This window comes from Neoarius graeffei, chromosome 12 (genome assembly GCF_027579695.1).
Source record: "Neoarius graeffei isolate fNeoGra1 chromosome 12, fNeoGra1.pri, whole genome shotgun sequence".
NCBI lineage: Eukaryota > Metazoa > Chordata > Actinopteri > Siluriformes > Ariidae > Neoarius > Neoarius graeffei.
Window position 1 is genome coordinate 61,160,113 of NC_083580.1, and position 14,258 is coordinate 61,174,370.

General features: G+C 41.9%; 1 protein-coding gene across 6 annotated transcripts in view; it reads right to left on the reverse strand.

Annotated features, from left to right (window-relative positions):
* Positions 1-14,258, reverse strand: part of arhgap32b (Rho GTPase activating protein 32b) — a 255,649-nt gene that overhangs the window by 31,252 nt on the left and 210,139 nt on the right. For all 6 annotated transcript variants that reach the window (XM_060936152.1, XM_060936151.1, XM_060936147.1 and 3 more), the window contains one exon: positions 3,861-4,010. In XM_060936152.1, coding sequence (XP_060792135.1) covers positions 3,861-4,010 — 150 coding nt within the window. The remainder of the gene's footprint in view (positions 1-3,860; positions 4,011-14,258) is intronic.

The window sequence follows — 14,258 nt, forward strand, 5'->3', positions numbered from 1 at the left end:
CAGCATGTGCGAGTCAGTGTTTATATAGGCTTAAATTCTGTTACTGATATTGTGTTATGTTTACAGTGAAGGACTGTGTGCACTTTACATTATTTTTTACTTTTTACTTTTTTTACTTTAATACAAGAAATTAATGGATGCCAACATTTTTGCCAAAATGGTATTTTATTTTCCATTGTTTAGGCAGCTTCAGCATCATACTGTGAGATTCTGTTCAAATTGTTTTTTTTTCTTCTATGAAGCCTGAGCCATTTATTTTATTAGTTTATAATTATTGTTTAATTTAGTCTTCAGGAGAGACTGCCTGCACACAGTACTAGTATTAATAGTTTTTTTTCTTACATGAAAGCTGAGGCATTTATATTATATTATATTTTAAGGTAACTTCATGTTGTGCTGTGAGGTTCTATGCAATTGAACTTTTGAACCAACAGGTGCATTTGGATAAGTAAAGCCTATTTTTCTGCATTTTTGTAGTCCGGGTAATCTTTTATATTGGTAAAGTTGTTTATAGGACCATTTCTCAGTGTCTTTGTTTTTTTAATCAATAGTTTTTCAGTAATAACTTAATATTTAACATATCACTCAATTTTAATCACAAAAAGAGAAAATTGCAACAATTTCTCGCAACTTTCACTTCCTCCCGCAATGTAATCGCAACAAAAACCTAAAAAACACTGCAACTTTCATCGCAATTTTTTGGAAAATCCCCCCGCAACATCAGACATTTTAGCCCGCAACAAATCACAAATAAGGCCCGCGAAATCCTGGGGGGACTGAATATTCCACTTGCGAAACCGGCCAATACCGCTTCGTGTATTTGAGCTGAAAAGTAAACGGTCGTTTATGATTGGTTTTAATCGTGTCATACACGTGGATTTGTTGACATTTCTGTTGGCGGGATCATTATTCAACTGTATATTTACGTTGAGTATGTGGTAATTTCCAAATCTTTGAATTGTTGTTGATGGTGTTCATTATAAAAATTTAGACATTTAGAAAATGTCCCTCCTGAAGTTCGGCTTCACAAAGAAGTCTAGTGAATCCGAGGCATCTGGTGCTGAAAAGAAGAGGAAATAATCACAGCAGAACTATGAAAGCAAGAGAGAGCGGAAATTTCTCAATTCGTGGAAGGATGAATTTGAATGGGTCCAAGACACCGGAGATGGAATGCAATTTTCTCTGCATATCGCATCCTACTTATGCTGATGTCTTGAGCAGCATGTTTAAAGGTACAGCTTCATATAGGCAAGACATTCTAGTGTCTCATGGCAAGAGTACAAGCCACAAGCGGTGTGATGCAAATGCAACAATTGCAATAAAGATTGTTGGGTTACAAATAGTTTGTGTTTTTTTTTTTCTCAAATATTTCTTCGGACAAGTCAATTTCCTTTCAACTTACCCGACAGGACAAGTGGTTTCAAAAGTTAATGTAGAGCCCTGCATTTTCCAAAAGACCAGACAATGAGAAATGGTAGCACTTGGTGTACACAGGCTGTGCACTGAAACCGTGCAAGCTCTCACAGCCTGCTGGCGCTTCGGCAGGTAACGTCACGAATCTGGCTCCAGACTCCCTTGGGATTTTTCCAGATGCGTTTTGTTATTTTATTTTTTTCTGCTGTAGACAGATGGCATTGTGCAAAATTATCCTTCTGGATGAGTGTGTAAAGGGACATACTTTCAGATTAAAAAAAAACCCCGAAATTGGTCCAGAATATGCACTTTAAAGTCTGTCTGTCTGTCTGTCTACCTATCAGACCGCAAGCTCACACACACTCACTCTCCAGGAACATCAAGTGAGTCATGTGTTCAGGTCTGTGAACACAAGGAAAGCTGCTGGACCAAATGGAGTACCTGGTGAAGTACTCAAATCCTATGCTTACCAGCTCTCAGCAGTCTTCACTAAGATCTTTAATCTCTCCCCGACACACGCCGCTGTCCCACCTTGTCTCAAGTCGGCTACTATAATCCCCATCCCCAAAAACTCAACCGCCAACAATCTCAGTGACTACAGACCCATTGCCTTAACACCAGTAGTCGCTAAATGCTTTGAGAGACTAATGTCACATCACATTAAAGACTGCCTCCCTCTTGCCTTTGACCCATATCAATTCGCTTACAGAGCAAACTGATCTACTGATGATGCCATCTCCACAGCCCTCCACACTGACCTGAGCCACCTGGAACAGCCGGGGACCACTGTAAGGATGCTCTTCGTCGATTACAGCTCGGCTTTTAATGCCATCATCCCTGACATCCTTGTGGACAAGCTGGCTGCCCTGGACTTTCCCCCAGCCACTTGTGCCTGGATCAAAGACTTTCTTACAAACCGCCCACAGACTGTCAAGATCGGTGCTCACAGCTCCTCCACCCTCACGCTCGGCACTGGCTCTCCACAAGGCTGTGTGCTGAGCCCTCTCCTGTATGCCATCTACACCCATGACTGTAAATTTGCGGATGACGCCACCTTGGTGGGGCTCATAATTGGAGGGGACGAGTCGGCCTACAGGGACGAGGTGCAGCAGCTGGCAGAGTGGTGTGCCAAAAACGACTTGGATCTCAACACCAAGAAAACAAAGGAGGTGGTCATGGACTTTAGGAGGCACAAAGCTGACCCCGTTCCCATCTACATCGACGGAGACTACGTGGAGAGGGTCCGCACCTTTAAATTCCTGGGGACTCGTATCTCTGAGGACCCCTCCTGGTCAGCTAACACAACAGCCATGGTGAGAAAGGCCCAACAGCGAATCCACTTCCTGAGAGTCTTCAGAAGGAACAGACTGGGAGAGAGGCTGTTGACAACCTTCTACTGCTCCACCTTCTATCGCTAAAATGCTCTTTTGCTTATTTTTATGAAGTGCAATAACTTTTAACTACCTCCATTTTATTCATTTATTTATTCTACTTTTATGACATGATCAGAATTTTGTTTCTGTGTGTTCTTGTTTTTATGTATGGTCTTGTCCTTGTGTGTTTTTAATACACCTTCAGTTATGGCATGTCAATTTCGTTGGAAGGGTGATTATGCAATGACAACAAAGGCTCTCGTCTTATCATTTTCTCACACCAAGTCGTTCAGTGAGTCCCGAGTCATCATTCTATAAAATCAGAATGTGGCGACCAAGACTTTTAATCCGACATCACCCTTTTACACACACGCAGCAAAGATATTCTCAAGGGTTTTGAAGGGTAAACACTGAACTCTACAAAGGGTTCAGCTCTATAAAATCAGAAGGCAATGAGAATAAAAGTAATTTTTGGAAACCAAGCCTGATAATGAGCAATAGAATTTCAAAACAATGAAAACATTTTTCCAAGAACAAATCTCCAAGAAACAAATCTCCTGAGTAGATATTACTGGTTTCAGAGATAAAATAATTGATGAAATGTGGTTTTTAAGAACAATGTCCAAACAGCAACCAGCACATAAAAGAAATCAACCAGCATGTACCCAGTATTTTACCCTTCAACTGTAATCATGTTTGAGAAGCCAACCCAAACTGTGTGGCGCTGTTTGAAAGCAACCAGCAATAGCTTAAGGTGAATTTTGGAGTCAACCAAACAGAGTAGTGCTGATGGCTGCCAGGGAGCTTTGACTCAGTGGAAGAGAAATCTCCAGACACTGCCTTCCTAACCAATTCAAGCTGACCTTTCCACCCTCTTAAGCCGTAGGTTGCTGTGGCAACTCAGCCAAGCAGGCGCAGCCAGCGTGGTTGCTGGGGGCTGTTGAACTCTTCAGGCCACACAGACAGCATTTACAAACCAAAGCTGGAAACTAGTCAAGGCCTTCATAAGACAGACACTGTGACCGCTATTTAACCTGAGAAATGAGTAAGAAAAAAAGGGCTCGAAGGACTCACCATCGTGGCCAGAGTTCAGGAGGTGCTCTCCCAGGTCACAGCCGAACACCCTCTCTCTGAGGATCCCCCGCTGCTTCAGTTTCTGCTTTGTGGGTCGGGACTTCATGAAGGTGCGCAGGAATGTGATCAACTTCCCGTGCTTCTTGGATACTGAAGGACAATTTGACACCATACTGTTAGTTACCAGATAACATTCATGTTCACTTAATCAACAATAGATAGCAAATGCATGACAAAAGGTGAACCAACAACCAGTGATGGGGGAAAATATCTCCCGGAATGTATTGTATAAAACACTTCAACGGTAAATGTTTCAAACTGAACTATGAAATCCTGATTTCATGCACCGAGTCAATGAAATATACCATTTCTTTGGCATATTTAACAGTTATTCCACGAAATCGAGTCGTACATGAGCCGACAGCCGACGAGGTGCGTAGTGCCGAGTTGGCGATAAGCCATGTACGACGAGATTGAGCGGAATAACTGTTTTATTCTATCCACATTCACTGGATTTTGAGAAACGGACCATTTTTATTTTTTGCAAATTCGATCAATAAAAATTTTATACAAAACGTCCGACAAAATCATTTCCGCTTAGAATGTAAACAAGCCGGCGAAATGACCGGAGCAATTTGTGAAAAGTCCGATAATAATAATAACTCTTGAAAAAAATTTAAAAAAGATATGTTCTTACCATCAAATACTTTTATTCCATATTTTGTTGCTTTTTTTTGGTATTTTTTGTGGTTTTGTTTTCAAGTAGAGTTTTTATTTCGTCCTCGGTTGGTTCAGCAGCACGCTCCGCCATTTTGTTTTTCTCTACTCATGGTATATGAAATGGTAGCCTCGTAGTAGAGTAGCCAATCAGAGTGTGCGACTGCTCATATCCAGTGAATGTGGATAGAATAAAAATAAAATGTTCTATCACAAATGTTAACCTGTGGTTATATTTCTCTCCTGTGTGACAGCAAGATATCACCAAAGCTTTGTCTGCTAGTTTTAATTTATCTGAAGAACTAGCAAACGCATGATTATTAAATGACATTTCATCTCATAACATTTATATAACATCCTTATTAAACATCTAATAACAAAAGTCAGAACTTTGACCCATAGGGCAGGCATGACCCAGTTACACATCGCCCCCTGTTTAACTCCTTGCATCATGAGTGTGGAAACTGCTGCACTGTTCACAAACACGTTTTTAACACACAGTCAGCTGGGATAGGCTCCAGCTTTCCTGCAACCCTGTAGAACAGGATAAAATGGCTACAGATAATGAGATGAGATAGTACTGCAGGGAATTTAGCCATGGAGCAGCCTGTTTTCAAATTTACCAGCATCGCATGCGAATCAGTTTACACAGCGTTGGCAAAAATATGGCGGATGGTAGTTGCGGTAGACTGGCAGGTGCTGCCGCTTCACCTTTCCTAAAACTATCTGGGAAACCGCCTGATCACCAAAATGATTCTAAAAACTGGACATTACAGAAATTATCTTGCAAAAACTCAAAAATCAGTGCGTACTTGCGTTTGGTCCTGTTCCTCACGGTTACACAAATGTGGGGAAACTGGTCTGCTGCTTGTGGACGCTCATCTCCACCCGTTACAACTCCTGGGAATTACGCGGCTAGCCTCCCGTTGACTTCATGGAGTGAATACATCCTATACTCCAACGTCCTTGCAAATGGACAAGCTTGGTGTGAGCGGAATGTTAAACGGTGTAGGCAGAACGCGACCCCGGTGCCAGCTAAGCAGAGCTACTCCATTGTGCTCTGTTTATTTTTGCTGTTATGTGGAGATATTCATCTGAATCCTGGACCCGTAGTGCCAGCGGAACCGCAACAGGTGGATAGTCTAGGGCCTACACTTCAACTAGCCTATGGATGTGCGATAACAACAACGGCGGCCACTTCCGTGGGTGAAGGCCATGGACCAACCGTAACATCAATGAGTATTCCTCTCGCTGGGTTACGAGGTAGGCCTAACAACAACAACGCTTCAACAAACCGTGTGATAAATGGTGATTTTAGACAGACACTTCATCACGCCCATGGATGTGCGGAAACATCAACGAAGAGCCTGGGCATTTTGGATCAAGGGCATGGACTAGCGGTAACATCAACGACGAGCCTGGACAGTCCTCTCGTTGGGTTACGAGGTAACAGCATCGATGCTACAAACATTGTGGATAACGCTGATCTCATACAGACTTCGGAACTTTCCTCATGTAAACGTAACACTTTGCGAACAACCGCCGCGGCTTTAAAGCAAAAACAAAAACTGTTTCAGACTGTAAACCATGCCGCTGTAATATGGAATAAGAAAACAAAACCTAGGGGCATCTTCGGCAGACATTTACGTAAACATACGCAGCAGCATCTCAAAAACTGAACAACTTGAGCATTTGCTGACGGACTCAAATTTGGACCATCTGTGTCTCTCTGAAACATGGCTAACTCCAGCAACTCCCGCAGCTGTATTTAATGTTCCAGGCTATAAGACGTTTAGAAGAGATAGGAATAAGGGTGGGGTGGTGGGGTTTTGATTTATGTAAGGGAGAAAATACAATGCAAGCAAATAGACATTCATGTTGAAAATCTTGTGTGTACTGTCACCTGAAATGTCTTTCGCTATACTTGCAGTTTATCGACCACCAAATGCTTCAAATGATTTCTTTGACAGCATTTTCTCTGTTCTTAAACAACTTGAAGGGAAAGAAATCCTGCTAATGGGTGACTTTAACCTAAACTGGCTTGATAATGCACGCAGGAAGAAGATAAAGAGCATTGCCAGTGCCTTTCAGCTGACACAAATGATTAGTAAACCCACAAGAATTACGAAATCGTCACAAACATTATTAGATTTAGTTTTTACCAATAAACCAGACAGGATTATTAAAACTTATAACTTAGTCACTGGTTTGTCAGATCACAATCTCACACTGACTGCCAGGAAGTTAACTATGGCCAAGTTTACATTAGACCGTATCTGTCTCGTTTTCTTCGCGGATGCACTGTCCGTTTACATTAAAACACCTGGAAACGCCGGGAAACGGGAATCCGCCAGGGTCCACGTATTCAATCCAGATCGTGTCTGGTCTGGTGCTGTGTAAACATTGAGAATACGCGGATACGCTGTGCTGAGCTCTAGCTGGCGTCGTCATTGGACAACGTCACTGTGACATCCACCTTCCTGATTCGCTGGCGTTGGTCATGTGACGCGACTGCTGAAAAACGGCGCGGACTTCCGCCTTGTATCACCTTTTATTAAAGAGTATAAAAGTATGAAAATACTGCAAATACTGATGCAAATACTGCCCATTGTGTAGTTATGATTGTCTTTAGGCTTGCCATCCTTCCACTTGCAAGTGGTAAGTGACTTGTGCACAGCGGCTCAGTCCCGAATCACTGCTCGTGCACTTCACTCGCGTGCTCTGTGAGCTGCGCAGGGCCAGAGTGCGCATCCTCCAGAGGGCACTCGCTGTTCAGGGCAGAGTGATTTGGAGCGCAGCTGCTGAGGAGGAAGCGATGAGCCGCACTGACACATTTCAACTTGCGTGCCGAATTAGTCATGTGATTAGTGTATCCGTGTATTGGCGTTGCTGTGTGCACGCGAATCGTGTATTGGCGTTGCTGTGTGCACGCGAATCGTTTTTAAAAACGTTAATCTGATGATCCGCTGATACGGTCTAATGTAAACCCCACCTAAGTCAAGGTACAGGAATCTCAACTCTACAAGTCACAACACTATATCCTCCATTCCAAATAAAAATCTAAAATTAGTTGAGCATGACCTAAAGCAGGTACAATGGAATGAAATTATTGGAAGTAAATCATGTGAACATTCATGCAATGACTTGGTAACAGCCTATAAAGATATATTACTAAAACACAGACACAGAAACCAAAATCAAAACAAAATCTCCCCTGGTTTAACAATGACCTCTGGGACCTAATGAAGAAAAGAGATGCCGCCTTAAAAACGTTTTTAAAATCAAGGTTGGTTACCGATAATTTAATTTTTAAAAGTTTAAGAAATAAAGTTGTAACACAGCTCAGAAAGGCAAAAGCAAATTTTTTCCTTGACATCATAAGAGATGCAAAAGGAAATGGCAAAAAACTATGGAAACACATTGACAAACTTCTTGGAAAGGAAACTCGCAAGTGTGGTAAATTAGAACTCAAAATAAACAGTAGTATTGTACAACCCCTGGCAAAAAGTATGGAATCACCAGTCTTGAATGAGCACTCATTCACACGTTTTATTCCGTAGAACATACTCAGATCACAAACATCTCATCTCATCTCATTATCTCTAGCCGCTTTATCCTTCTACAGGGTCGCAGGCAAGCTGGAGCCTATCCCAGCTGACTACGGGCGAAAGGCGGGGTACACCCTGGACAAGTCGCCAGGTCATCACAGGGCTGACACATAGACACAGACAACCATTCACACTCACATTCACACCTACGGTCAATTTAGAGTCACCAGTTAACCTAGCCTGCATGTCTTTGGACTGTGGGGGAAACCGGAGCACCCGGAGGAAACCCACGCGGACACGGGGAGAACGTGCAAATTCCGCACAGAAAGGCCCTTGCCGGCCATGGGGCTCGAACCCGGAATCTTCTTGCTGTGAGGCGACAGCGCTAACCACTACACCACCGTGCCGCCCGATCACAAACATGATACAATAATAAAGTCATTCCAAAGTGCACCTTCTTGGCCTTCAGAAACACTAAAAGAAATGAAGAAAAAGCATTGTGGAAGTCAGTAAATGTTACTTTTATAGACCAAGCACAGGGAAAAAAATATGGAATCACTCAATTCTGAGGAAAAAAATATGGAATCATGAAAAACAGACATGGACTTGATGAGTGACAAACAGTATTCTTCATCAATCTGGTGCCAACTCTCTTTGATTGCAGTTGCCAGATCAGCTTTGCAGGCCGGAGCCTTGTCGTGGACCATTTTTTTTCAATTTCCACCACAAGTTTTCTATTGGGTTGAGATCTGGACTATTTGCAGGCCATGACATTGACTGGATGTGTCTTTCACCAAGGAATGCTTTCACAGTTTTTGCTCTATGGCACGATGCATTGTCATCTTGGAAAATTATTTCATCATCCCCAAACATATTTTCAATTGAAGGGATAAGAAAACTGTCCAAAATGTCAATGTAAACCTGTGCATTTATTGAAGAAGTAACCACAGCCATCTCCCCAGTGCCTTTGCCTGACATGCAGCCCCATATCATCAAGGATTGTGGAAATTTGGATGTTTTCTTCAGGCAGTCCTCTTCATAAATCTCACTGGAACGGCACCAAACAAAAGTTCCAGCATCATCACCTTGTCCAATGCAGATTCGTGATTCATCACTGAAGATAACTTTCATCCAGTCATCCACAGTCCATGATTGCTTCTCCTTAGCCCATTGTAGTCTTGTTCTTTTCTGTTTAGGTGTCAATGATGGTTTTCATTTAGCTTTCCTATATGAAAATCCCATTTCCTTTAGGCGATTTCTCACGGTTCGGTCACATACTTGTACATTGACTCCAGCTTCCTCCCATTTATGCTTCATTTGTTTTGTTGTACTTTTTCGGTTTTCAAGACATATGGCCTTAAGTTTTTTGTCTTGACGCTTTGATATCTTCCTTGGTCTACCAGTACGCTTGGCTTTAAAAACCTTCCCATGCTGTTTGTACTTGGTCCTTATCTTAGATGCAGCTGACTGTCAACAGCCCACATCTTTGGCAACCATGCGTGAAGAGTTACCTTCTTTAAGAAGTTTGACAATCCTCTCTTTTGTTTCAAGAGACATCCCTCTTGTTGGAGCCATGATTCTTGCCAATCCACTTGGTCCAGCAGCCCGCCAAGGTGTGATAACTGCGCTGTTTCTAACTGCAGACTAACGAGCAGATCTAATCTGAGGCAGGTGTCAATTTAGGGAAAGGAAATTGACTGAATGAGTCCTTATTTTCTACCTGAAAATTGAGTGATTCCATATTTTTTTCCTCAGAATTGAGTGATTCCATATTTTTTTTCCCTGTGCTTGGTCTATAAAAGTAACATTTGCTGACTATCACAATGTATTTTCTTCGTTTATTTTAGTGTTTCTGAAGGCCAAGAAGTTGCACTTTGGAATGACTATTATTGTATCATGTTTGTGATCTCAGTTTGTTCTACAGAATAAAACGTCTGAATGAGTGCTCATCCAAGACTGGTGATTCCATACTTTTTGCCAGGGGTAGTAGATGATAGCTTGGCTGTTGCAACTCATTTTAACGATTATTTTATAAACTCTGTGCAACAGCTAGGTCAGATATTTGGAAAAATAAGCATCTCACAAATACCCATTAGCGCTACATCCTCGTTAACCTTGGCACCCACAAATGAGTCAAAGGTTGCAAAGATTCTATCTACACTTACAAATAGTAAAGCAAAAGATATCTATGGAATGGACACTGCCTTGATAAAAAAAATAAAAAAATAAAGAATGCATAATTACCCCTTTGACTAAATTGGTAAACCAATCTATTGATGAATGCAGCTTCCCTAGTGTATTTAAAAATGCCATAGTGACACCTGTGTTTAAAGCAGGTAATGCACAAGAAGTATGCAACTATCGACCAATTAGTATTCTCCCAGCCCTTTCAAAAATATTTGAAAGGGTAGTTGTTGAACAACTAACGGACCATCTTGATTATAATAGCCTTTTACATCCAATGCAATTTGGCTTCAGGAAAAAGCACTCCACAGAAACTGCCTGTTGCTATTTCATTGAGAAAATAAAAAATTATCTTGATCAAGGAGGGGTGGTGGGAGCAGTCTTCCTTGATCTTCGCAAGGCTTTCGATACAGTCAACCATGAGAAACTAATAAATAAACTAGTTAATTACGATCTGTCTGTTGACACACAAAAATGGATTAAATCTTATCTTAGTGATTGTTACCAGTGTGTGCGGGTTTTTTTTGCGCCGCCTACTCAAGCGAGTAGGACGCTTCTTTGTTTTGCTCCTGCTTGATCATTATTTTACTTTACTTTCTCATTTAAATTTCCATTATTTTTTCATTTTATTTTTCATCGTTATAAGTTAACTTTTAAAACAAAATGCCAGGGGGCAAAAAATCCAGGAGATCTTGCAGAAAATGCACAGAACTAGAACAGAGGATTTCTATCCTGGAAACAAAGATTGATGCCCTGCCAAAGATGGACGAATTAAGAGCGATATCTCAGGAAAGGAGTACAGAAACAGTGGCTGAGAATGCAGAGATTGCACCCCGACAGGCCGATGGCATTGCAGATCGAGTGGATGAATTCATCGATCTAACAGGGCAAAATGTGAGTACAGAAAACTGGCACATGATGAGTGGCAGGCCCAAAAATAAAAACAGAAGAGTAATTACCTCAACACCAGTTCGTTCTGATACTATGCAACCCATGCTCCATAGCCATGCTATTAGAAGTAGAGCCAGGTCTACAAACTACAATAGGATTTACAATCCTATGGAAAATCCACAGCCCATAAGGCTTCAGAACAAATTTGAATGCCTCAGGGATGTGGAAGCGGAATTTTCAGGCGGACAAACACATCATAGAAAGAGATCGCACCACAACCAAAGAGCTGTGGGAAGAGGCAAAAAGCAGCTCGTAACACCACCTGATCCCACAACCCTTGTTCTTAGTGATTCCACTGTAAGACATTTAAAAGGACATGGGATGATTATTTGCTGCCTTCCAAATGCATCCATCTCTGTGTCGTGTGGATGTAGCCTTAGTCCCTCCCTCTTCATATTATTCATTGAACCGTTACCCCAAGATATTAGACAAAATCATGCACTGGAAGTCTTTTGAGTCTGGTTCCTCTCGAGGTTTCTTCATGTCGTCTGAGGGAGTTTTTTCTTGCCACCTTCGCCACAGGCTTGCTCATTGGGGATAGATTAGGGATAAAATTAGCTCATGTTTTAATTTGTTCAAATTCTGTAAAGCTGCTTTGCGACAATGTTTATTGTTAAAAGTGCTATACAAATAGACTTGACTTGACCAAAGACAGCATTTTGAAACTCATGTCTGAGCATAAAACTATCAAACGTATTGTGCATGTGGGAGCAAATTATGTTTTCAGAGAACAGCTGTTTGTCCAAGATGATTTCAGAAAACTTTTTTCTGATCTCTATAAGACTGAAATACAATCTTTTATCAGTGGCCCACTCCCTGCAAGGGGAAGCTTTGCATTTACTCGACTCTTCAGTCTTAACACCTGGCTTGGAAAAACTTGTTTTTTATTTGGTATGAACTTCATAGACAATTTTAACCTTTTCTGGAATCGCAGAGAATTCTTCAAGCCAAATAGCACTGAACTCAGCCGGATTGGGACCAAAGTTTTAGCGGATCACTATAGCCTCGCTCTACAACATGCAATTTTCTCTCAGCCAACATTGAGGAAAACAGTTGATAAGATATCGCAGACTGACCCAGTTACAAATATCAACAACACCTCTGCAAAGCCAAAACAATCATCCATGCAAGTCTTCACCAAGGACACACAGGCATCTGGGGCAGACTGCCAAGAACCATCTGGGGCAGACTGCCAAGGACATCAACAATCACATGAAGAATGTGAGCATGCGATTCCATCCAGACTGAGGACCTGACCAAAGACAATCATGCCAAGGCTGTATCATCCACATCTCGACCCCATGCAAGTATCACAGAGACTGTCAGGGAGACAGTCACCACAGAGACAGTCATGAAGACACTCACAAAGACCTCACCAAAGTCCCAATCTCAGTCTTGCTCTTCTGACTTTATTGTACCATCTCCGTCTCCCCCCTGCATGGATTTCCCTAAAAGTATGCAGAGACTGCTGCCAATGGCTGCACTCTCTTTTTCCAGCCCAAATCATTCGCGACAAGCAGTGTACCCAGTTCATCTGTACCCAGTTCATCAAAAATCAACCAACAGACTGAATTGTGTTCGCCCAGGACTTTCAGCTGGCTACCAATCTTTTTCACCATCTAAAAAAATCAGGGCTTTGAACCAGAATTTTTTTCCTATTGGTTTGTTCCGAACAGAAACGGAATTTTAACGTTTCCGGTTTTGGGTTCCACCATTAAATAGACGTTCCCGAACCGGTTAGAACAAAAAAATTTCGTTCCCGGAACGGTTAATTACGTTCCCTGTCAGCTGTTTAACAAATGGCTATAAAATTATGTCTCTGTCTCATCCAGCTTAAGCCAAATGTAGGCTAATTCTATTACAACCTTCATTAAATAAGACAAGAAATAATTCAAAACAATTATTATTTCAAATGTTGGCGATTTGGATTCTCAGTATGTCTTCCCATCTACACAAACAGAAAAAGTGCCAAAAATGAAAGATAATTCGTTTAGTGTGTTACCAAAGGCTAGTCAGGCCCTATGCATTGATGGGCTAACAGAGGTTAACGTCATTTAATGTTCGCGAGCCTCTCAGGCCCACTTTACACGGGGACGTCTACACGACCGTTTTCAAGGAGGAAATCTGCGTCTATACGGTGACACATAAATGTGTGGAATTCAATTGGATGTGCATGCCAGGCGGCTAGGTGGTGCTGTGAAAGACCTCCGCTGTGTCTGCACGCATGCACAACGTCTTCTGTCTTGTCTGATCGCGAAAACTTTGACTACTCTGGCTATGGTAAGTAAGAAAGTAAGTAAAAAAGTAAGAGCATACTATACCCGCCTCTGTTCATTAACGGTATATGTGCAGATTCGGTATAGATGTTCGAAGGACTCCTGGACGTTTATTAAAACTGCCAGAGCAGCTTGAAGGTCCGTTGGATCGATGTAATCAGACATGCTCTTACTTTTTTACTTACTTTCTTACTTCCCGGGCTGGCATGTACAGTATATGACATATGTATGACGTGAACGCGTACCCGACGTGAGCAGATCCGAGCAGAGTTTCGCGTATTGGGTAGTTTAGACGGATATGCAACGGGGGCTGTTTTTAACTTATCCACTCTGGAAGGCGTTTTCAATTTTTTCCGTTTTTCAGCCTCGGAAACGCCGTCCCCGTGTAGACGAAAGGCACTTCCGATAAAATATTTAGTCGTTTTTACCCGACAGCGTCCTCGTGTAAATGGGCCCTCAGTAACGTGGACAAATATATTGATATCGTGTTTGAAATTGACGTTTTTGAATAACGATAGACAGCAATATTTACCTCTTATTTAAGATGTGGAGACGTGATAGTAGTCCACCCTCCCGCTCTCTCCATTCAGTCAGCGAACGTCACACAGGAAGTGAACCCCAGCGGGTCATAGAAACTTGCGCAGGAGAAGAATGACTTTTTTATTTGTAGGCTATGGAAACTTTGAGGAACGAAATAAAAACTGGTATTAACCGGTTACCAT